This window comes from Tetrao urogallus (genome assembly GCF_951394365.1).
Source record: "Tetrao urogallus genome assembly, chromosome: Z".
Classification (NCBI taxonomy): Eukaryota; Metazoa; Chordata; class Aves; order Galliformes; family Phasianidae; genus Tetrao; species Tetrao urogallus.
In genome coordinates, this window is record NC_136816.1 from 47,005,434 (window position 1) to 47,030,153 (window position 24,720).

At 37.7% G+C, this 24,720-nt stretch overlaps 1 protein-coding gene across 1 annotated transcript in view; it reads right to left on the bottom strand.

Annotated features, from left to right (window-relative positions):
* Positions 1-24,720, bottom strand: part of KDM4C (lysine demethylase 4C) — a gene marked incomplete at both ends in the record, with an annotated part of 281,788 nt that overhangs the window by 243,619 nt on the left and 13,449 nt on the right. Inside the window, 3 exons of the mRNA XM_079548519.1 lie at positions 6,334-6,527; positions 16,671-16,785; positions 19,320-19,495. Of these exons, the coding sequence (XP_079404645.1) occupies positions 6,334-6,527; positions 16,671-16,785; positions 19,320-19,495 (485 nt within the window). The remainder of the gene's footprint in view (positions 1-6,333; positions 6,528-16,670; positions 16,786-19,319; positions 19,496-24,720) is intronic.

A 24,720-nucleotide genomic window follows, 5' to 3' on the forward strand; every position in this document is an offset into this window, starting at 1 on the left:
AGGAGAGGACTTTAAAAACAAAGATGTTGAGGAGAGCTGGCTGCTCTTCAAGGATGCCTTCCTAAAAGCACAAGAGCCCTCCGTCCCTCTGAATAAGAAAGTGGGCAGAGGAGGTAGGAAACCAGCAAGGCTCGGCAAGGACCTGCTGGGCAAACTGAGGGCAAAGCAAAACCAAGGCACAGGCAGAAATGAACTTGGCAAGGGACATGAAGAACAACAGGAAGACATCCTACAGATGCATTGGCCAGAAGAGACAGGCCAAAGCGAGTGTACCTCCTTTGGTAAATGTCAAAGGAGAACTGGCTTCGACGGACAAAGAGAAGGCTGAGGGACTGAATGAGTGCTTTGCCTTGGTCTTTATTGGCAGCCAGGATTCCAGTATTTCTCACTATTATATTCTCAGTCCTTGAGCCCTGCATCCCTAAACCTCTAAGTGGGGACCGGGGCGGTAAATCTCCCCCCACTGCAAGGGCTGAGCAAGTCCAAGATTGCCTCATGAGACTGAATGCGTACAAGTCTATGGGGCCGGACGGCTTGCATCCCAGGGTTCTGAAGGAGCTGGCTGAGGTGGTTGCTCAGCCGCTCTCCATCGTATTTGAAAAGCCGTGGCTGTCAGGTGAGGTCCCAGATGACTGGAGGAAGGGTCACGTCACTCCCATTTACAATAATTTGAGTTGGAAGGGACCTTTAAAAGTCATCTAGTCCAAATCCTCTTCAATGAACAGGGACATCCATAGCTTGCTCAGAGCTCCATCTAGCCTGACCCTGAATGTCTCCAGTGACAGGACATCATACCACCTCTCTAGGCAATTTGTTCTACTGTTTCACTACTCTTATCACCAAAAAAATATATATATATATCAAAAAAGAATTCCTTATCAAGTCTAAACCTCCCCTCTTTTAGCCTGAAACAATCTCCCCTTGTCCTGTCACAACAGACCCTGCTAAAGAGTCTATCCCCTTCTTTCTTACAGTCCCTTTTAGATACTGAAAGGCCACTATCAGGTCACCTCAGAGTCCTCTCTTCTCCAGATTGAACAGACCCAGCTCTCTCAGCCCATCCTCGCAGGAGAGGTGTTTCATCCCTTGGATCATTTTGGTGTCCCTCTTTTGGACATGCCCTATCAGGTCTCTCCTGTCCTGAGGACTCCATATGTGGATGCAGTACTCCAGGTGAGGTCTCACCAGCACAGAGGGGCAGAATCACCTCCCTTGATCTTCTGATCATGCTCCTTCTGATGCAGCCCAGGATACAGTTGGCCTTCTGAGCTGCAAGGGCACTTTGCTGGCTCATGTCCAGCTGCCCATTCACTAGTACTCCCAAGTCCTTTTTGGAAGGGCTATGCTTAATCCTTTTATGTCTCAGCTTGTATGGATAGTGAGGGCTGCCATGACCAGGTACAAGACTCTCCATTTGGATTTGCTGGATCTAATGAAGCTCTCTTGTGTCCATCACTCAAGTCTGTCTTGGTCTTTCTGGATGGGATCACCTCCCTCAGGCATATCAACCACACCCCCAAACTTGGTGTCATCTCAAAACCTGTTGAGAGTGCACCCAATCCCACCATCAATGTCACTGATGAAAATATTAAGGGGCACTGGTTCTAGCACCAACCCCTGAGGGGCACCACCCTTCACTGATTTCCATCTGGACACTGACCACTGCTCTCTGGGTGCAAACTTGTAAGCAGTTCCTCATCCACTGAGCAGTCCATTCATCAAATCCATCTTTCCAATTTAGAAAGAAGGATGTTATGGGGGACTGTGTAAAAGGCCTTACTGAAGTCCCAGAAGTGGCTCCTCCCTTGACCTCTGACACAGTTATGCCACCACAGAAGGCCGTAAGTTGGTCAGCAGGAATTGTTCTTGGTGGTGCTATGCTGACTATATCATCTCCCTCTCTTCCATGTGCCTTAACTTCCAGAATGATCTGCTCCATGATGTTCTCCGACACAGAAATAAAGCTAACAGCTGGGAGCTCCTGGGCCATCCTTTCCAGTCTTCTTAAATATGGGTATGACAGTGCTTTTTTTTCCAGTTACCAGGGACTACTTCTGACTGCTATGACTTTTCCAACGTAATTAAGAGAGGGTTGGCGTCTGCATCAGCCAATTCCCTCAGGATTCTGTGATGCATCTCATTAGGACCCAGTGACTTAGGGATGATCAGATCCCTCGGGTGGTTACAAACCTGATGTTCACTTACACTGGGAGGGACATTGCTCCTCCAGCTCCCACCTTCCAAACCTGCTCGAAGTGGGAGGTGCATTTCAACAGTAGTGACAGTGGGTCACCTCCACTGGTGCAGATTTTTACAAGTGTGGCATACAGGCTCCTATTCACCATACTGGTGAAAAAGCACATCTAATGCTGGTGACAATGTTTAAAACTAGTCTTTTGTAGCTAGAATTTGTTCTACTAAATAGTGCTCTTGTGCTCTTTGTTGTAGTTTCTATTGAAATAAACAGGAGGCATTATTTTTAAAGCAACCTATGTACATTAATGAGTTCCACCCCTGAGCCTTTTCTTCTCCAAGCTGAACAATCCCAGCTCTAACAGCTTCTCCTCATCCTCAGAAGTAGATAGAAACTTGAAATACCTGCACTGTCATGGAGAACACCATAGCCTCCAAATACAGTGAGCAGTTTCAAGACCAAGAAACAGTGCTGACAAGCTTGACAGATTATAGCTACCTTTTTACAGTCAGAATTCTGATTACAGCTACCTCTGTGTTTCCTGGCAATCTTATTTCTGCTCCTTTTCTAATAATTTTAAAGTAAATGTGGCTGATCCTCTCCTTACTCGGTCATAACCACCTTCCCATCTATCAGGGAAGGTTTTGCAGATTACTCCCACTTCATGTTAAAATATCTGCACATCACTGTAATTTTATCTGTTACTTTTCCGAGACATACAACACAAATAGGAAACATGCCAGTTCTGTAAATGGTATGCATGACTTACAAAAGTTAACAGCACTCTTCTACCCATGCTGAACTTTGTTTCACCTGGCCCAATTTTCACCAGTCTTTGTCACCTGCTGAGCACAATGAAAACCCTATTTATGATATTCCAGAAGACACCATCGAAACCAGGTTAAAAGAGATTCTATCTGTAGTACTACTGCTAGTCTGACCATGCCATCCCTTCTACAACACTTTTTGACTACAATTTTCTCTGTATTAATAGCATCACAACACCATCCATTTCATTCCTCAATATTTTAACCCCATCACTATCTCTTTGCTGCAGATATTCAAATTCTGAAAGCTTTCATGTGAAATCATGTTTTAATGCGTCTCATAGCCCATAACATGGAATAACACTTCCTCAAATTTCCAAGGCAGATATAACACATACTGGTACACATTCTACATTAGCAAATCTGTAAAAATAGAGTAAACAACTACAGTAGTCAAGAGGCAACATCAAAGTAGCCCATGAAAGAACCTGAGGCAATCTTGAGATCAGTGTTCTCACCATCCTGGCTCCACTGAGCTCCCCAAATCAGAATTTCTAAATCTAACCCAAGTGCTTTGAGCATCACCACAGATTCTCTTACAGTAGTGATACTTAATCAAATTTAGCTAAGGTCTCTCCTTAAGAAACCAGTCTTTTTCTTGACATCATCACTAAAAATCTTTCATTCCTGTTGCACATATTCATCTTTGTTTTATGAGCGATAATCCTTGCAAGGTATTCTGCAATGTATGAGCTGCACAACTAAGCAATTTTCTCTTTTTTTAAATAATGTATTGTCTCTTGTCATTTCTAGGCCAGGAAGCAAACAGCAAACGGAATGTCACAGAAAACATCACAGATTAATCCATATAATCTGTCTGAATTTACACCACAGGTTTATACTCTCTTCCTTTTAAAAAATAAGTACAAACTGTAATTCTTTATGTGGGAAAGAATTAAAATCTCCACCCACCATCAGACTCAAAAGAGGAACAAAATGAGCTGCTACTTTCTAAAAAAAAAAAAAACAAAAACCTAAACATGCCGTCCACTTCTCATTTTCTCTTAAGAAAAGAGTACTCCAATTATTTTAATGTTTGAAATTTCCACAGTGCCATGAAAATAACTGACTGCTTAATAATCATTTTTGCATGTGTGTAATTAATATTTTTCAAGAATGCTTACATCTCAACCTTTAGAAAGGCAAAAAAAATTCTATTTACACCACATTTTTTTGTATCAGTCAGGTAAATAGCACCACAAGTAAGCACTGCTTTTAGATACTCCATACAGCAAGAAATAATTTCCAAAATGCAAATAACTTATGCAGATTTTTGTCATTTATAAATTTATAATGCAAATTGAAGCATTATCTATATTTTATGCATGGATATAACACACATATCAACAGGCTAACATTTTACTACCAACTAACAACTGCATTAGGTGAAGCATTAATGTCAAAGAGCAGTTCCATATTTGAATATGTCAAACTCCTCAAATTCTACATTAAAAAAAATCTTCAATCAAGGCCTATAAATCTGAAATAATAATTACAACAGAAGATAATGAATATACTTAACAACAAATGGAAGAGTGAAGAAACTTCCAGAGTGAATCCACAGCTCTGAGATACCATTATGAAACATGCAAACAACAAACTGGAATAACAAATTAGGTAAATCATGCCAGTGGTTATTCTTGGTAATAAGACTGTTCTCATAAAAAAACAGTGATGTTAAATGAGGTAGTGTCTTCAAGATTTCCTTCCCCTCAGAAACAAACAAACAAAAAAAGACACAAAGGAAGAGGTGCAGGAAAAATTCTGCCTGGCAGCAAGCAATCACAGCAGATGCTGTTTTTCTTTCTCTCAAACCTTCCCTCAGAACATCCTTCTCTTCTCCCCTCATACTGTTCTATTTCAAGGCTTCTGAATTGTATTAATTCATTTCTTCCTCTCAAATTATTGCCTATCCTTAGGACTTCTCAGCAGGTAAAAAGTAACGCATAAAGCAAGCATATAAATTACACAAATATATACATATGTAGACAGAAAAATAACCATAATTCTGACTTCGCTAATGGTTACCTGACATACTTCCTGTGTTTCAAATAAAGCAGTCAATGAAGGAATCAGTACACACTACATAATATGTACTTGTTTGCCTGTCTCTTGATGAAGTGCACAGAGAATAAGAAGAAATGGAAGATTATCTATGCCTAACTATTGGAGAAAGCTCCAAATTCCATAAAGACAATCACAGCTGTCAGATTTAACAGCTGCCTGCAAAAGCTCACCTGGGATTTCAGGCAGAAGCTACTCTCAGAAGAAAACACGCTATAATGCTTTTTAATACAATATTTTTCACCAAGGTTTCATTTGTTTTCCTTAAAAAAGCACAATTCAGTTCACTCAGCTTTAATTTTAAAAGCAAACATTAGCTGCAATTCCTTTATTTGTCTGAAAGAATATGCTAAAATCATGTTAACACAAGAACATTTGAATTTGATAACAGCATTAGTATAAATTATTGCAGCATTCCTCCAGCAAGGATATAACAATAAATAAATAAGCCTCTAACTGATAAAAATTGCCAGTGAACTTTAGTGCAACATTCTGAAACAATATGGGCCAATTTGGCTCAGGAAAAGAAATTAGTGTCCACTGCTATTTCTTCTACAGGTATTTCAGGGAGAGAAAAAAAAAATCTTACGATCAGCAGGAAATCATTTCTCTATTGTGCTTTAAGACATACCCGTAAGACCACAGTCTGTATATTCACTTTCTTATCCCTCTTTCAAACAAAAGGCTCTTCAATTAAATGAAGTGAAAAGGACAGTAGAAACTTCCTATTTGGGAAATGTGTCAATGCTGAACCTCCTTTGCTACCGGGCCTCAATAACCGAATAACTGAATAATAAAATTCTGATACAAAACGAAAACAAACAAACAAACAAAAAAAAAAAAGCAATTAAAAGCATCTTAAATACAAAAACCTGTAAGCAGTCCCAAAAGACAAATCAGACCCAAATAACTTGAACCAAAGAAATCGATTTCTTAGAGGCCTCACAAGAGCTTTCTCAAATATCCTTGGATTTGTCAACTCTAAACTTCTCAAATTGAATCATTACAACCTATTTCTTTTGAACTCACATAAGCTCTACTTATTAGCCTTGTTCTTTAAAACAGAAGAGTACATTACTGCAGTGTTCTTTATATCACAGACCTCCCATTTCATTGCTTTTCTTAGCTGAGAATGCAGTCTTGGCTTTTGAGTAAAGTTAATCACTGTGAAGCAATTGCGCCCCAACTGCTTGTTTTAGTCAGCTGAAACACACAGATAAATAAGCTTCTAGAAAAATTAAAACTTGCCATGACTTCGGCTCCCCAAAATGGAGATAATTAATGCTGTAGAGATCCATATCTTCAGTGTGCCATGCAAATGTTGTTTTCCACATGCCAAAATACAGGTATGGGGTATTCACACCCTCAATAGAAATTCCACAGTCTTCTCCTACAACATCCAATATTGTATTCAGATGAGCAATATTCCATTCCTCAATACCCTGAAAAAGATACATAAGAGGTGTATTATTAAATTAATAAAATAATGGAACTTTATATAATAGTATTTCAGAAAAGATACATGCCTCATCTAGCCTTTCAAAAGACTGTAGATAAGCAAAAATTAATAAATACTCCATGAGACTCTTAAAGTTACCCCAAAAACTTGTTTTGTCCTTAGCAGAATTTAGATCAGGTGTTAAGCCTGACATGTTTACAGCAGAGAATACAGATAGATAGATATGTATGAGCTTAACATTTAATATTTCAAACTTTACACATATTGAAATACTGTACACAACAGAAATAACAGCTGCAGACAAAAATCTATGAGTGTCTATGAGCTATGTGTCACTAGGCATATCTTTCCTTTTTACTTACAAAATAATATTAAAAAATTAAAATGCTTTTAAATTATTTTCCTATGTGAGTTTAACACTTTTCTGAAAAAGCCATAAAAAAATGAAACAATCACTTCAGAGATATTTCTTTCTATAACCATAACGAGCTGCATGACACAGCATTAGAGAAGAAATCCACTAATTTCATGGGATTTCAGACATTTTCCTCCCATTGTTGCCTAAAGTTTGGGTGTTATAAAGCCACACATGTAGTTTTCGTTGTATTTCACATTCACAAAACATGATTCCAATTTCAGGTAATACAGCGTGTAGAAGTCAGTGTGACAAAGATCAAAGCTACAAAATTGAAGAGAAAGAGATCAAACTTCACTGTAACAGCAATCGTTAGCTCCTCGAAGGAAGGCTTCCGAATTGACTTCTTGAGACTCCGCATGTGACTGCCTGCAATGATGACCTCACTTAAGAAGAAAGGCTACCCTTATGTCACCTGGGAGTCTTAGAAAGGAGTTATTTTTACAGAATGAGTTCATTCCGGATAACAAATTGATTTATTTATAATGAAAGCATCTGCTGTCATGCACTCATGTGACATAGAGGCGCTTGAAATAAAAACATATAAAAATATATTTATGATAAGAACTATCAAAGAGAATTAAATGCAAATATGTATTCAAGTCCTAGATGTAGGTAAAATTTCTACCTTTCAAATGTAAAAATCAGTCGCAAGACAATAGAGCTGTCAGACACAAAGTTTATTTGCAGAAACAATTTTAACTAATTATTCTTCAAATTAATTTACTTTTTTGATTGGAAAAAAACTCACAAAATTAACTACTGTTCACAGATTCTGTACGGTCAGTTTGGAGAAACAAACTAATATGGCAAAATAAAAGCAGTGACTTAACCACGGAGGTACAGTGGAACATCATAAACACACCAGCTAAAAAAAAGCAACTGTTGATCTGTTGGTAGTATCCTCCTTCTGACAGAGGGCAAAAAACAAACAAGAATCAGAATACCCTTCCAGCCTCCAGCAATTTGCAGATTAAAGGTTTCACCAGAGAGGTGCTATTCATCTGCTCAACAGGACCCAGTGGGCTTTCTACCACTTAAAATTTATCTATCCAGTCACCATCTTTAATATACAAATAAACTTTTTCCACTCATAACATCTAGACATCTTACCCTCCTTTTACTAAGAACTAGTAAGAACTAAGTGATAGCTAATAGACAAAATTAAGAATAAACTGTCTTTTTATTTCACATATTTTCATCCTCAGTTAAGTCACAACCAAACACCAAGCAAACAGTGCTTGGTCCCTGAAAGGAAAGCAAATCCTCCTATGGAGAAAAAGGTTGCATAACACACCTAACACAAAACACAAGATCCAAAACCCCTATAATAAAGATGCATAACCTATTTTCATTTCCTAATAGCCATTCTGGACAAACTACAGAAACCACAGGTTTTGAGGAAAAGTTCTCTGAAACTGGTTTAAATTCCAAGATCACTGTGGTTCATTTTAATTATTTCTACATTCCTTAACTATTTTACGCTTAGGTTAATGCAAGTTATTACTACAAATTATTATCAAATCTATTACTTTACCTCATAGATGTAGCTTTTTCTAGCATTCCAAAACACTACGCAAAATGATTACATGAATTCCACTTAAAATATTGACTCGGTTCTTTTGCCATAGTTACGAGGCTGTTTCTAGACATCAGAATTGCAATGCAGAACAAAAAGAGCATAGGAGGACCTGTAGTTCAGCAAGTCAACATATAATCGTACTTCAAAAAGTTAAAGTATACCCTAGAAGGGTATATTATATTTAATAACCATTATTAGATGAATACCATTCAAATTCTTTGACCCAGAAGTGAAGCTTCTTACACACGAAAGAAAAAAAAAAAAGAACATTTAGGCAGACTCTACTCAATGTAAGGAAAGGATCGAATATGTATTCTGTACTATATCTCAATAGTGTTTTATAATAACTGTAAGTGTAAAGAACGTATTTCTAGCATCCACACTTTCAATGGCAGATTTTTGAATACATGCAATCTGTATTCTTCTGAACCACTGTGCCGCTTCTATACAGTACCATGCTCTGTGGTACAGTTGTACCATACAATTCAACACTGGGGGGGGGGAAAGGGAGAGAAGTTAAAAAACAGCGTGTTTTTCTCTGTTTGCTACAACAAAGACATACAGATGTGAAACAACTTCTTTGTCTTTGCCATAGCACATTAGACTTATGATGCATTTCTTCAGAGAAACAGTACAAGTTATAGGCAGCAGGTTATGTAAAAAACTAATACTTCAATCTTTGCTAACTTTTTAGATGATTCAGACTATCTGAAAATTACAGTCATGAGTTTTTATGGTTCTTTTAATAGCATTTGAACCAATTTGTAAGGCAGTATGTAGATAAAAGGGAATGCCTCACAAGCAGCTCTCATAAATACCTAAACACAGCTCAAAAGGAGCTGACCCATTCTGTTCTCAAGGACAAAATAAAGAAGTGGCTTCCAGTACCCTGGTAAAAAACCTGAAATTAGGGAGTTTTTTTTTCATAATGAGGATCTCTATGCAGAAAAGAATAGGGCTTCAAACAAAATCATTTTCTATTCATTTTCCATTTTTAAAGTAATTGGGATAGTGACACTGCACCGTTCTTTCCTCTTTCTTGATACACATCAGTCTGAGATATTCTATCAGTGTGGTTTCTGTACATATATACGCTAATAAACAAAACCATTTTTCAGTGTTTAATTTCTCCCGTGATTATCACATGGATTCCCTTCAATATTAATATGGCAAACAATACATTTCTTGTACAACTAGGATTAAAATGTCTCTATGACTGACTGTAAAAGCTCACATAATAGGAGTTTAAAAAAAAAAACTGATTTAGAGAGTGAAGGAGAGTAGGAGAACCATGCAGAAAAATCTGTGCTTGGTCACCCACTCCTCAGTCCACGCACTCACCCACTCACAGTCATGAATATACTAAAAAGCCTGCCATGTTTTTACTGCTTCTTGAAGGTGCATAAGAATGAAATAGGAAAATGCTATGATTAGAATTTTTGCACAATAAACACATATTCAATCTATTTTTTCTCCTCTCAGTAACTTTTCAGATGTGACTCTTACTTTTGCCGCACATTTTTTAAGGGTGGAAAAAATAAGAGAAGTCAGTAGATTCTCTGTGGAAATAGATACTAAAACCAAATACGTAAGTGAATGAACACTCATATTGATCTCAACTGTGAGATCATACGCAGAAAGGACATTTCAAGTTACCACATGCTAAAACACACAGAAATTGCTACATTTAAAAAATACTGATTTGCAATGAGGCTTCTTGACGTCAATGCAGAGTGCACATACATAATCCTACTGAGAGATAAGAGTTCGGCTTATCTGACCACATGATAGAAGCATTTAGGCAAAATCAGGTTTGTGGCTTTCAGGCAGACTGAGGAAGAAAATCAGGCACATTTCATGCTCAGCCACATTCATTCTCAGTCTCTACCATTGCTTGTAAATACCCTTTTTTTTTTCAAAATAACATAAACTGTGACCACTGAGAACTCATTTACACCCGTTACCACCATTACCAGGAGTTCATTCTAAATTTCATTCTTGTGTTTTTGTACGTAATTCTTATACACTGTTTTCCTGTATTCTTATTGTCACAGTAACAGTCAATGTTCCTGTAGTTCTTGCCTTCTTATTAAGCTACCCAGTAGCCTCCACTGTCCACTACTATAAATAATGTCATATAAGACACACGAAGTAGTCAGTTCACAAAAGAATCTGTAAGACTCTTGACACGCATGGAGAATCCAGTCCCTGTAGGCAACTTCAGTGGCATGCATGTAAACAAGTGCTTGCTTCCTGACATTCAGATGGAAGCTCCTGCATGTCAGTTTGCACCTGCTACCTCCAGAACTGGTATCACTGAACAGAGTCTAGCCCCATCTTCTTTGCACTCCCCCTTCAGCTATTTATATATACAAATGAGCTATCTCTTTTCCAGAATGAACAGTTTCAGCTCTCTCAACATATGTTCCAGTCCCTTCATCTGTGGTCCTTTTTGGACTCTTGTACACTTGTACTCTTTTCTCTTTCTGTGGAGTCTAGACTGGACATAATACTCAACATCATAAAATCATAGAATCATAGAATCACCAAGGTTGGAAGAGACATACAACTCATCCAGTACAACTGTTCACTTATCACCAATAGTTCTTCCTAAAAGGTGAGTTGCTTCACCTGCTGAGAGCAGAGAGGAAGGACCGCCTCCTTTCAGAAACCTGCAGCCGTCACTCCTCCTTAACAGTATGCTGAGGACACCATTCACCTTTTCTGTGACAAGGGTATGTTGTTGGTTCACATTCAACCAGATTCACTGGAGCTCCCCATGGCCTTCTCTGACACACTGCTTTCCAGTTGCTTAGCCTCCAAGACGTATTCGATATGCCTGGGGTAGTTATTTCCCAGGCCTTACTGCCCAGATCATTCACTGGATCTAGTACTGACTGTTAGGTATAACTATCCCTTAGCGTAACAACCACTAGCTATTGGCCCCCAACACGGCCCACTGATCTCACCAAAAATGGCCAATCAGCCAATTTTGAAATGCTTACTCCTTCATCATCCTCACTTCACCTTCCATGAGGATCTTATGGCAGAGAGTGTTGAAAGCCCTACTGAAGTCAAGTTATACTATATGCAGTGCTTTCCCTTCATTTACCAAGTCAGCCACTTTGTCAAATGTCAAGAAAGTTAACAAGCTGGTGAAGCATGACTTCCCTCTGGTGAATCTATGCTGAATTCTTGTGATGGACAACCTTCCTAATCTTCCTGTGCCTCAGAATGGCTTTCAGAATTGCTAGTTGTTCCATCAGCTTCTCAGGGATGAAGGTGAGGCTAAGTGACATGTAGTTCTCTCTGTCCTCATTCCTGCCCTTCCTGAAGGTAAGATCTTCCCTCCAATCATCATGCATCTCTCCCAGACACCATGATCATTCACATATAACTGAATGGCCTCAGTGTGACATCAGGTAGCTCTTAGCATTTACGTGTTCTTCCCATATGAACTCCAGGATGCATATATGTCTGGTTTGCTTAAGTTTTATCAACCTGATTCTTTTTCACCAAGAGTAACTCCACCTCACAGTAGACTTCAGTCCTACAGTTGGTAACTCTGGATTTTTGAAAGTATAAGACTAAGGCAAAGTAGGCATGTGGCCTCTTCCATGCCTGTCCTGTACTACCAGAGTCCATGCCACAGCCAGCAGCAGACCTGTATTTCTCATTTACCTTTTGTCACATATACTTCAGAAATCTTTCTTGATGCCTTTGACACTTCTCACCATATTCAGTTCTAAGTAGGCTCTGGATTTCTCATTTCCATACTTGAACAGTGTCTGTTCCTTATAGCTTATCTGTTCTTGCACCCACCTTCTATATACTTTCAGTTTATCTTTGAATTTTTCAGATCTTTGCCCATCCACAAATGTCCCCTTGCATTTTTGCCTGATTTTCTGCTACCTGGGACTATCTTGGAGGGGATGAATATCAGCCACCTTTCTTGGTCCCTCTTTTCTTCCAGGGGCTTATCCCATGAGTCTCTTCCTCTTTTAAGAGATCAAAGTCTGGCTTCCTAAGAACTCTACAACCTCACTGTCAGTGCAGCCCAAGGCTGTCTCAGACTTTCTCACTTATAACAGGCCTTTCCTTTTGAGATTAAGTTACCAAAAGACCAGCTTTTCTCACCAGCTGCTCTTCCCCTTTGGTCAGGAAGTTGCCACCAATGCTCTCCAAGAACCTCCTAGATTGCTATACCCTGCCATTCCCATGTCTGAGGTAAAGTTACAACTCACATTCCATCCCTAACTCATTTCATTGTCAAAACCAAACTCTTAAGCTAATGTTAAAGTGCTGCTTTAAAATCCACTTAGTTCCTCTTAAGGATACAAGTGGAAACCAGATGCTAACGCTAATGTTACATTAGAGATGTACCTACAACTCAAATCAACTGTTAACCTGCAAACTCAACTGAATACTACTAAACAAATGTGCTCCCCACAGCTTAAGTGTGGGATAAGGAAGGATTATCGCATCTGGAAGAATAAAACTAAGGGAAGGAAAAGGAAAGCAAAGTTCTGCCTTCAAGACAGCAAGCTGAAACAGTGGTGAGAAAGAGGTAAGCCAAAATTTATGCATGCTTTTTCCACACCTTCACTTTTCTCTATGAAAAGCATTTAAAAGCACTTAATTCAGATATGTTTTATGAGCTGTTGTAAGTCACTTTTCTTTGGAACATCTTTTTAAATTAGGGACTTTTTTCTACCTAGCTGCTAGATTATCCAAACAGGAGTTTCACAGATTTTCTCCTACCTGCCCATGAAAGTGTGATATCAAATAAATAAAAATTTTCTAAAGAAAAGACCCCAAGAAAACATTAAAAAAAAAAAAAGTTTATTTGAGCTCCCATTATCTCACATAAGAAAACAATTAAATTTGTAGCCTCCACAATTACTAGTGTGATTTATTCAACTGAGTGTAGTGTTGAAATAGGTCTAACTAGTTTCCCAGGATAGAGACTATATAGAAAAAAGTAAGTGAATCACACTCTCCAATTTACTCACAGTTATAATTGACAGATAAGTTAATACAGATATGATATCAGAAACAAAAGAACTCTTCTCCTTCCTCTTCCAGATAGGAACAGCAGGTTTCTGCAACCGTTCTGCAGGCTCAAGTTGGCATTACATTCAGGCTAACTTACAAGCAAGAGAGATCTACTAAAATAACATTAAAAAATAATAATAACCGCTTCAAAATTAAACTTCCAAAGCAGTCATAACTGGTGTCCATATTCAATTCAAGAATCAATTTAACAAGTGAAGCTAGAAAGACTGGTGCTTTATTGTAGATTTTGCAAGTTCTGTCAGGATTACTAATTTTCACTCAAGTTCAGATGAAGTTATAGGAACAGAGAGACAAAGCCCTGAGCATCTATCCAATTAAGCTTATAAACTTAACAGAAATAATGTTCTTCATAATCTATTTGTTAGTGCAACTATTTCCTTAAGCCATTCTTATTGTCTTTTTCTGAAAAACAGTATAAAAGCAATTAGAGTGCCTTCAGCATAGAATTGTAGTTGAATGTTTGCTTGAAATATCTTATTTTCTATAAAGCTGCATACAGCATACAAAACATTTATTTTTTTCACATTATTTCCTTACAAAGATCTAATGTCTATTCAACACCAACAGAACACTGTAAAACTGTAAATACATTATGAACAAGATCGAATCTAGAAAAATCTATATATCACAAGAGTAAACTCTGAATCATCGACAGCAGTTGTCAGATTTCAAAACATGTATTTATAACTGTTCAATTTTTTTCTTTTACATAACGGATTTTTTAGCTTTGCCCCTTCTTCCAAATCCTTCAAAACCTTTCATTCTCTAATTTAAGAACAGTAAACTACAAAATCTATGATCTAAGCAGCTATTAAGATGCTGCATTCCACAAATCTTATTTCTTAAATTATTTAAACAGCAAAACTCAAAACTTGGTTGAGCTTCAGGCACTGATTTGTCATAAAAATAATCATCATGCAGACAAGAAAATAGAAGTGGCAAACTTTTAAAATAAAGTGCAATTGCTTGCAGTACAGAAATACTTCTCAATAATTTTGACAGCTCAACCATACATAAACATCACATTTTCACCAAATTCCTGTTATTTACTATTAGAAATCCAGCTGGACATGCATCATTCTGTATCAATAACACGCAGTTTAGTATAAAATGCATAATGCAAAAACCAAGCACTTGTTTCTGTTTCAGGCTCTCATGTCAAATTAATTCTGCCCTCCTCTTTCTCCTGAATACTGCACCTAACTATATTCATCCCTTTCACCCCCAAAAATGGCAGTAGCAAAACAAACTGTATACATAAGATAAACAATCTCTAATTCGAAACCAAAGGGAAAAAAAAACATTCTTAGCACTAACAATTTTAAGACACGGAAAATATAAGTTGCCCAAGCGCACCATCTAGTGGCTGAAAATTAACTGGCAAAAATATTCTAGAGGTCAAGTTTTGATCTGGCATCTGCAATTTTCTCATCAACAGTTTTCATACCAGAGATTACTCCCTGTTTTTGTTGACACTCCACTGAACTGTACACTCTGAAATGGCTGCTGTGTTAATTGTTCAGCCTGTTTATTCCTTCTTCCACAACTTTACCTCTCACTAACATTTCTCTTTATTTTAAAATACTTATTTAATCATAACCATAACATGTATATTTGTAAAACACTGGTATGCTGAGAATGAGAGGTCATCTGTCAACAACAAAAAAGATATGGGAGAGAAGAGGGGGCAAAAGGAGAGTCAAAAGAGGGATAAAAGGGCAGACAAGAAGGGACACAGGAAGAAAAGGAGAAAAAAAAAATCTTAAAGAGGAGCAAGCTTTTATGTACTGGGACACACACACACACACACACACACACACAAAAAAAAAAAAAAAAAAAAAAAAAAAAACCAAATAAAAAACACTGTTTTCCTGTGCCCTATTTTTGTCTATACAGAAATAAAACAACTCGAGACCACCTACACTTGAAGTGGCTCTTCACTGAAACAGCCCAGATCAGAATCTTAAATTATTTTTCTAATCGCTTTTATGTAACTGGACACAAAACAGAATTTGGACTTGCTGCTTTTTCTAAACTAAAGACCAGTAGACATTTGTATCTGCCTTTAAAAGTTCATATAAGCTAGTACAAAACTTGAACAGCCTAAAACTATCTTGGCTGACTATATGAATCATTAGACAGTATTCCAGCAATCTGTCTTCTGTGAAGAAATATGAAATACTAGGAGCATCTCAGACTATCTGCCACGGGGAAATTCTACTTTTTTTTCTTTTTTTTTTTTTAATGTTTGTAGAAGGGAGTTACGTAGAACGTGAAATAACTCAGGAGCCTGAAACTCTGTACAAGACAGGCTCTTTTGGATAAAACTCTGCTTTATGATTTTGAAAATCCTCAAACTTCTTAATGCCAGCACTTCTTCAATCAATCTCATTCCTTCAAAAATTCTATCAAAATCTATATTTGGACTTTTTATTTATATAAAATATATTTATACATTTATAAATATATTGATTTTTACATATCCAATGTTTATATAACCAATTTGATATACTGTAATTTTACGGAACACAGTATGTGTCCAGTCCTTTTTAATTCATGGAGATCTTCATGAGTAACCATTAAAATGCACTTCCTCTTTATTTTAATTCAGAGGCATAGTGCAATCACAAGCATATTTCACAGAAACTGTAGACATTCCCAACACACACAAAGTATTGTGATCCATTATCCTCCATGAAAGTGAGAAATAAATGTACTTCTTATTTTACTTAAAATATCACTAAATTTCCACATAGGTACACAAATACTGAATATATACTGAAATGTTCAGAATTAAACAGTAAAGCATTTCAAAGCCCTGGAAAGTTCCAGCTGAAGAAAGAAGTCCTATGATAAGAAAAAGTATCAATATCCTACAGAAATGTTCTTGCTGATGTACAATTAATTTCAACCCTGCTTAGAGTCTCTTAAGAGAGTAAAACAAAGATTTCAAAAAGACAGATTTTTCAGACAGAACAAGAATGTATGCTCTAAGTATAATACCCTTTCAGAGGGGGCTGGAAGAGATAAGCTTCATAAAAAGCTACGCATACTTTATCATAAATGCTCCCATTGATATCTGCTCCATAAATTGGTGCCACAAAAGTCAAGTTCTTCCAGTATTTACGCTCCAGATCTTCATAATCTATGTATCTTGGGGTGCAGTATCTGCAGAAGAAGAGGTAAGGCAAATTTCAGCTAGTCTTTCAACAACCACCTTCAAAATGGACTATGCTTCTGATCCTGCAAAGAGAATCCTAAAAGATCACTCTATTTCAAATACACTGAAAGGGAAAAATTATTAGTTGTCCTGCCTGAATTCCTGATTTCATAGCTCACAATGTAACCTCATGCATGACAGCTAGACTGGTTGAAGTTACACACCCATACAACATTTTTCTTTAATCTTCAGGAGATAAACAGAACCCGTCCTGACTGCTTTCATACTAATGTCCTTCTTTTTATTTCTGTTCTCTGTAACAAACACACATGGAAGAGCCACTTCTCTGACAACTGACATTTATTATTTCTCTGCTTCAGTACTATCTCTGCAAACACAGAGGCAGAGCCTACACAAGTCTATCTCACAATAATTCAAATGAACTAATTCTGCCAAGCAACAGTACTGCTTGGCAAAAACAGCGCTTTGCTTCCTTGCTCCTCCCCCAGGAAAAGACTTCAAGAGGAGACAGAGCATTTCAAACAGTGATAGCAAAACTTCTCTCAAGCAATGAAAATAAAATACATAAGAGATCTTTCTTTTTTCCCCTGTAGGATACTATACCTTTATATATCCAAGAAGGTTACTCTTTGAAAATCTTCTGAAAATACAGCATTAGCATACTACCATAAAAAACACTCATTAATAGCCTTTCCTGTGGGATCCTTTTGTCAGGACTCTGTTCTCCCACATTTTGGTCTTTAGGAAAGAAAATATGTACTCCTTCTACTGCAGCTCTGAGAAACAGTTCATCATTAGCACTGCCAGATTACTACAGCTGAACCACTGGAAAGAAACCCTGAATATATATGAACAAAGTACACCACGTGATAAAACAGAACAAAGATAAGCAGTTAACAATATGCATCTTAAACAATTAATTTTTAGCTACAGAGTTTTTATTTCCACCATTTTTCACTATATGGCTCCAGAAAACAACCTGTAATTCTGTTTGACACTGAGTATAAGGATACATAAATTCAGTTACTATAACAAGTATCTCCACTATGGAATGCAGGTATGCCCATATTTCCCTGTAGACAGGGTGGAGAAGCACGCTGTTTAAATGGTGAATTGAGAACACCGAAACAAATAAAAGATGCAATGCATTAGACAGCATTAAAACAGACCATTGTTTTAAATGGAGCTGTAACTTTCATTCAGATGTTCATGGTCCTTTCCTCTTTTCCAAAGGAAAGGGATATCACCACAGTATTTAAGGACAGGGAAGCTTTCTTCATAAAGGAATAAAAGTCTTTTTTTATAAGATTATAAGAGGTCCCAGTTCTTCAATAGCTTAAGAAAAACAAAGAATATTAGCAGTGTCACAGGAAGTGACATTTTCTCAAGAGCAGTTACAAATATTCAGAGAGAGACTCAATAATTCATTAAAAATTCTCCCAAATGTTCTTGACTTTAACTATGAAGTTGTAAACTGCTTTCAATAAAAAAGGTATAAAAACTGAAATCAGAAATGCTTCCCAAATACATTCCAGGTATTAAGCATTCTTGAATCTATTTTAAAAATTTAATTATTTTATTTATTTTAAAAATTGTTTCTCATTCTTCATGAGTTAATCAAATACACATTTCAACCATACATGAATAGATATCATAGGAATTGACATAACTTTCTATTTACTCTCTCCTCTAACAGTTCTGAACAAATACATATAAACAACCACAAAAACAGACTTCCATTCCTACTTATCAGGAAAAGAAACTTCTGTGTGATAAAACCACTTTTTTCACAAAAAGTACAAAAGTAGATGTACAGATACTTTTAAATTCAAAAAAAGAGATCAGTTTTCCACTTCTACACATGCATGGATACTACAGAACATTTTCTAAGAAGCCTCTTCAAGAGCTCTTAATAGTTTTTTTGATCTTGGTAACAGCTCCCTTCTAAATTTTAACTTCTTAAATTAGTTAACAAGATAAACTTTTCTTCAAACTAAGCCATTATTATTTTGCTTTCTCTAACTCATTATTTTCAAATATCTTCTCTATTCTTTATGTCACAATCCAAAAATCATTTTCCACCAGTTTTTGAGAAGTACTGAAGTAGAATATATTGTTTTACACTAGCAAAAGGAATGGGGAAGTATTCCTTCTACCATTTCCCTCTCTCCTCACTCACCAAGCTAAAGCTTTTATAGTATAGTGCCCAGCCCTTTTCAGCACCTCTTTTTCCTTCCTTAATAGCTGTTTTGCCATACCCAGAACATGGAGTTTCTCTAAGTACAACTGAGTTCTGGATCCCTTTCTTTACTTCCAACATATGCAACAGCACTTTCAACAACAGAAGAAAGATTCATATTGTGGCATGCTTCTACAACTAAAGAGATAGAAAAACTTCCGTGAGGTACATTAAAAAAATAGTAATAATAATCACCATCATCCTATTACCACACTTAAAAGAAATCACAATATAGTAACAAATAAACACTAGCCATTTTAAGCAAGGACTACATATACATACTTGTCACTGTTAGCCAGCTGCTTGAATTCCTTCACTGTCATTGGCTTTTTCTGAATGTTATATTGTGTGAAGAGCCCTGACTGGCCAGTGACCATCTGCTGAATTGGAGCAGGAATCACCAGATCTTCAATATCATCATAATGTTTTCTTGGCTTCCATTCCTTTGGTGGGATAACCTGAAAATTTGGGTGAAAAATACAGAATATGAACAGCTGCCACACCAATTCCAAATATTATGGAAAATCCAAAGAATCAAATATGCCCACATGGTGAATTTACTGCTTACCAGCTGCTACACTTAACTACATGATCATATAAGTGCACCTAGATGGTACAGAAACTTAAAATGGCCATAACATCATCTTCTGTTGCTCAGTTCACAAGCACTAACTCACTAACCCACAGCAATTCAGACCGTGCAACTGTGCAAACATATACGTGTAACACAAATGGACAGAAATCCTTTACAATCAGAAAACAATACAGTGCACAAGCACTGCTCACTACGATACAGAATTGTTATCCTCAATATAAGTAAAAAGCAAACTTCCAGCTGCTCGCGGAATTGCGTGGTGGGATCTCCTGGGAAACTGTCTTTAAGGGCACGGGTACAGAACAGAGTTGGTAGCTCTTTAAGCACACCCTTCTGCAAGGGCAACGGCTCTCCATCCCCCAGCCAAAGTCGAGCAGAGGAGGCAGGCAACCACCATGGCTGAGCAAGGACTTGCAGCTTAAAATGAGGGAAAAGAGGGAAAGTATAGGAAGTGGAAGCAGCGTTGTGTAGCCTGGGAGTAATACAGGGCTGTTGTCCGTGTGTGTAGAGATAGGATCAGGAAAGCCAAGGCACAGATGGAGCTGAATTTGGCAAGAAACATGAAAGATAACATGAAAGGGGTTCTACATGTACATAGGCAGGAGGAGACAGGCCAAGGAAAGTGATCCCCTTTTGATAAAAGGTAACGGAGAGCTGGCTTCCTCAGACATAGAAAAAGTTGAGGTGCTCAATAAGTGCTTTGCCTCAGTCTTCACCGGTGGTCAGTCTTCATGTGTCTGCCAAAACCCTCATCACCTCACCTCACCTCTAGGTGAGGATCACCTCACCTCTAGGTGAGGGTGTGGGGAGCGGATTCCATCCCAATGTAACAGAGGAACAAGTCCATAGACCTCCTCATGCAACTGAATGTATTTAAGTCCATCAAACCAGATGATATCCATCCTGGGGTTCTGAGAGAAATGGCTGATGTGGTTGCCAAGCTGCTCTTCATCATATTTGAAAAATCACAGCTGTCTGGTGAAATCCTGGCTGACTGGAAAAAGGGAAACATTACTCACATTTTTAAGGGAGAAAGGAAGACACAGTGAGCCTCACCTCTGTGCCTGGAAGATGATGGAGCAGATCCTCCTAGAAGGGCTTTGTTAAATCACATATAAGACAAAAAGGTGATCTGAGACAGCCAGCACGGCTTCACCAAGGGCAGATTTTGTCTAAATAATCTAGTGGCCTTCTATGATGGAGTGACGGCATCAGTGGACCGGGGAAGGGTGGGTGTCACCTACCTGGACTTCCGCAAGGCCTTTGACATTGTCCCTCACCACATTCTTCTCTCTAAATTGTAGAGGTGTGGATTTGAAGGGTGGATTGTTCAGTGGATTAAGATCTGATTGCTAGCCACAGTCAAAGATTCACTAGTTGTGTGTCAGGGTGGAGGCCAGTCACAAGCAGTGTCCCTCAGGGGTTGGTCTTGGTACCAGTGCTCTTTAACATCTTCATCAATAGATGTTGATGAGACAACAGATGACACAGACAATGGCATCGAGTGCACCCTCAGCAAGTTTGCTGATGACACCAAGCTGAGTGGTGCAGTCAATACACTCAAGGGAAGGGAAGCCATCCAGGGGGACCTGGACAGGCTGAAGAAGTGGGCCCATGAAAACCTAATGAGGTTCAACAAGGCTAAGTACAAGGCGTAGCACTTGTATAGGGAAAAACCAGGTATTTATACAAACTGGTAGAAAAACTCCTTAAGAGCAGCCTCGTGGAGAAGGACTTGGGGATCCTGGTAGATGAGATGTTGGACATGAGCCACCAGTGTGTGCCTGCAGCCCAGAAAGCCAACTGTGCTCTGGGCTGCATTAAAAAAGGGGTGGCCAGCAGGGGGAGGGAGGTGATTGTCCTCCACAAGAGCTACTCAGCTTTTGTGAGGCCACATCTGGAGGACTGCGTCCAGGCCTGGGGCCCCCAGCACAGGAAGGACGTGGAGCTCTTGGAGTAGGGCCAGAGGAGGGCCACTAAGATGATCAGAGGGCTGGAGCACCTCTCCTATGAGGAAAGATTGAGGGAACTGGGCTTGTTTAGCTTGGAAAATAGAAGGCTCCAGGGAGACCTCGTTGTGGCCTTCCAGAACTTGAAGGGAGCTTATAAACAGGAGGGGGAACAGCTATTTATGAGGGTGGACAGTGACAGAACAAGGGGAATGGTTTTAAACTGAGACAGGAGAGGTTTAAGTTAGATATTAGGAGGAAGTTTTTCACACAGAGGGTGGTGACGCACTGGAACAGGTTGCCTAAGGAGGCTGTGGATGCCCCATCCCTGCAGGCATTCAAGGCCAGGCTGGATGTGGCTCTGGGCAGCCTGGTCTGCGGGTTGGCAACCCTGCACAGAGCAGGGGGTTGAAACACCATGATCTTTGCGGTCCTTTTCAACCCAGGCCATTCTGTATGATTCTATGATTCCTACAATTGACAGTCCTTTTTCCAAATGTTGTTTGCTGAATAGAGTATGAATAAATCTCTTTTTTTCTGATATATTTATGAAATTACAGCTAGTTCAGAGAACTGCTGTCTGCTTAACTTACACAAAACTGCAGTGTACAGTTCCATTAGAATAGCAGTTTGGACTCATTAAGACATACTGATTTTGTATTAACACAATTTAAAGCTCATAATTAAATATTAAAGCTCTGTGTGGATTAGCCAATTGTAAAGCTAACATTTATTTCAGCCATCACCATTGTCTAAAATCTATTCCTCAGTAGGTATGAAACTGTTATCACTAAAGCCATTTCAAATTTCCAAGAATCCTGCAGTGACAGAAGTGTTCTTTAGCAGACTGCATAATTTTGAATATTCCTTTTACTACTTATCTGAAAACAGAAAATTCTCCAAATTTGAAATTGCTAATTTTAACACAAAGTTGGAGACAGGTTTTGGGCAGTCTATTTTATCTTATTTCTTTCCTTCCAGCTTCTCCTTTTTTTTTAATTTTACTTGACAAAATATCTGGATGCTGTATTTGTGGATTTGCTCCCCTCATTATAACTGATTTCTCTGCGGATCTCAGATTTTCATAGGCATTGGCTTGCAAATTTTTAATGAAACACAGAGCAAGCAGGATGGCTTTTGTAGAAGTATCTACTATTTATGAATTACGGAACTTGAATAATTAATTCATATCTTAAAGGTAGCTTTTATTCTGCGATAGCTAGATCATTCCTCTAATGAAGCACTTCAGGATTTCATACAACACTGCCCATTAGAGACTGTTATAACATCACTCAGTAAAAAATTAAGAGTTTTAAAAAAATAAAGAGAAAAATACTACTTAGATCGTAAGATCATTTGCTACCTTACTAAAACAACTGTAAGCATGCAAACTGTAATGCTCAAGTACTCAAAATCCAACCATCTAAGAGATCTGGACAACACCATTCATTGTAGTAAGTACATACTAACCTGAATATACCAAGCTAAAGAAAAAATATGAGATAGTAATATAGTTTTATATCTAAAATTTTGACTTCAAACCAACTTTTCCTTTATTCGGTTCTCACATGGATAGAATCCCCTCTGTCTTTTTTTCCTCTCAACTACCACGTGATTTCATTTATATAGGGACTCCAGAGCTTGTTTCGGTTTTTTTAGCTTTTAGAGAAAAAATAATTGTATCATCTTGTGATTTCTACACAGTTCTCTCATGCAAATCTTATGTTTTGTTCACATCAGCATTATACCGAATGTTGGTTTGGAGCAGGGAAGTCATGCATTCAGAATATATGCATAAAAATCAAATATGTGCACAGAGGTTTCCATTTTCATGATTATTAAGCATGAACTCGTACATCTGGCTCAATCAGATGAATACTGAAAAGCAAAATTTGCATTATCTTCTTTAATTCAAGGTCAGTGTGTTTTAAGTGATTAAAACACTTTTGTGAACATTGAGTCAAAATATCCACTTTCCACTATCTGAAATATGTTTATGATTGTCATTGCTCATTAGAAAAGTGAATTGTGTGAGCACTGATATTCTTCACATCATTTAAATGAAAACAAAGTCTCCACCCCAAATAATTTACTTTTTCAAGCAAAGGTCAGAGCAAGGAATAACAATATTAAAACAGCATATCTAAAATGACATATAGTCAGAGGCCATATCACAGTTGGAAATAATGACTAGGTCAAGTTTTTTACTACTGACCCTGGGATCTACTCTCCCAGGGAGGCCTCTTAACATTCCCTTTAAAAATGAACAACCTTTTTGAAGTCAGGCAAATTATGTTTATGTTATGAAAGCAACTTAGATTAAAATCATCAATCGTTTGATGTTCAAATAAGAAAAAAAAAAAAAACTAAGGCAGAGTTTTCTCATTTATCCGTATTTACAGCAAATAGCCGAAGTATATTTACATTGACTGATGTTACTTAGGGGATATGTATTCAGTTTTAGATAACAAATGTCACAGTCACAAACTACCATTCATTTTCCCCTATGAACATGCATATTATAGAACTGAGGTTATTTCAGAATGCTACCAAAGCATACAGTTTGTATTAAATCCTCTTTTGCGTACTGGTAATCTCCTGTCCCACATCTGATTCTGAACAGCAGTGGCTACTATTTCTATTTAGCTAGTTTCATTCAAAATCTGAAAAAGTTATTTTCCTTCTGCTTGTCAATGTATACCTTCAGTGCAATGTTCCAAAATTTATTTTCCCACTTGTCAATTTGTTTGCAAATTCATTTAAGTGCTTTGCTCCACATGAGTGTAGTTTGAGGGTCCAGAACAATTCTTAGTCAAGAAAGAGCAATTAATCTATCAGTGTACTTTATTTTTCTCTTATTCTTGGCTTTCCTTTTTAAGAAAAGGACTCTCTGTGACAATAGAACTAAAATGCATTATTCCATGCTTTCAACAGCCTGATTGAAATTTCTTAGCCAATTTGCTTCAGGGTGTACAGTATATCATCTGTCTAGGAATGGCTTTAATACTGTCTTTCTTGTGCCTCTATTGTTTACTTTACGTATAATAGGAAAGTAGGAACTTAATAGGAACTTTACAGAATTATAGAATGGTTTGGATTGGAAGGGACCTTAAAGATTATCCAGCCCCACAGTTCAACC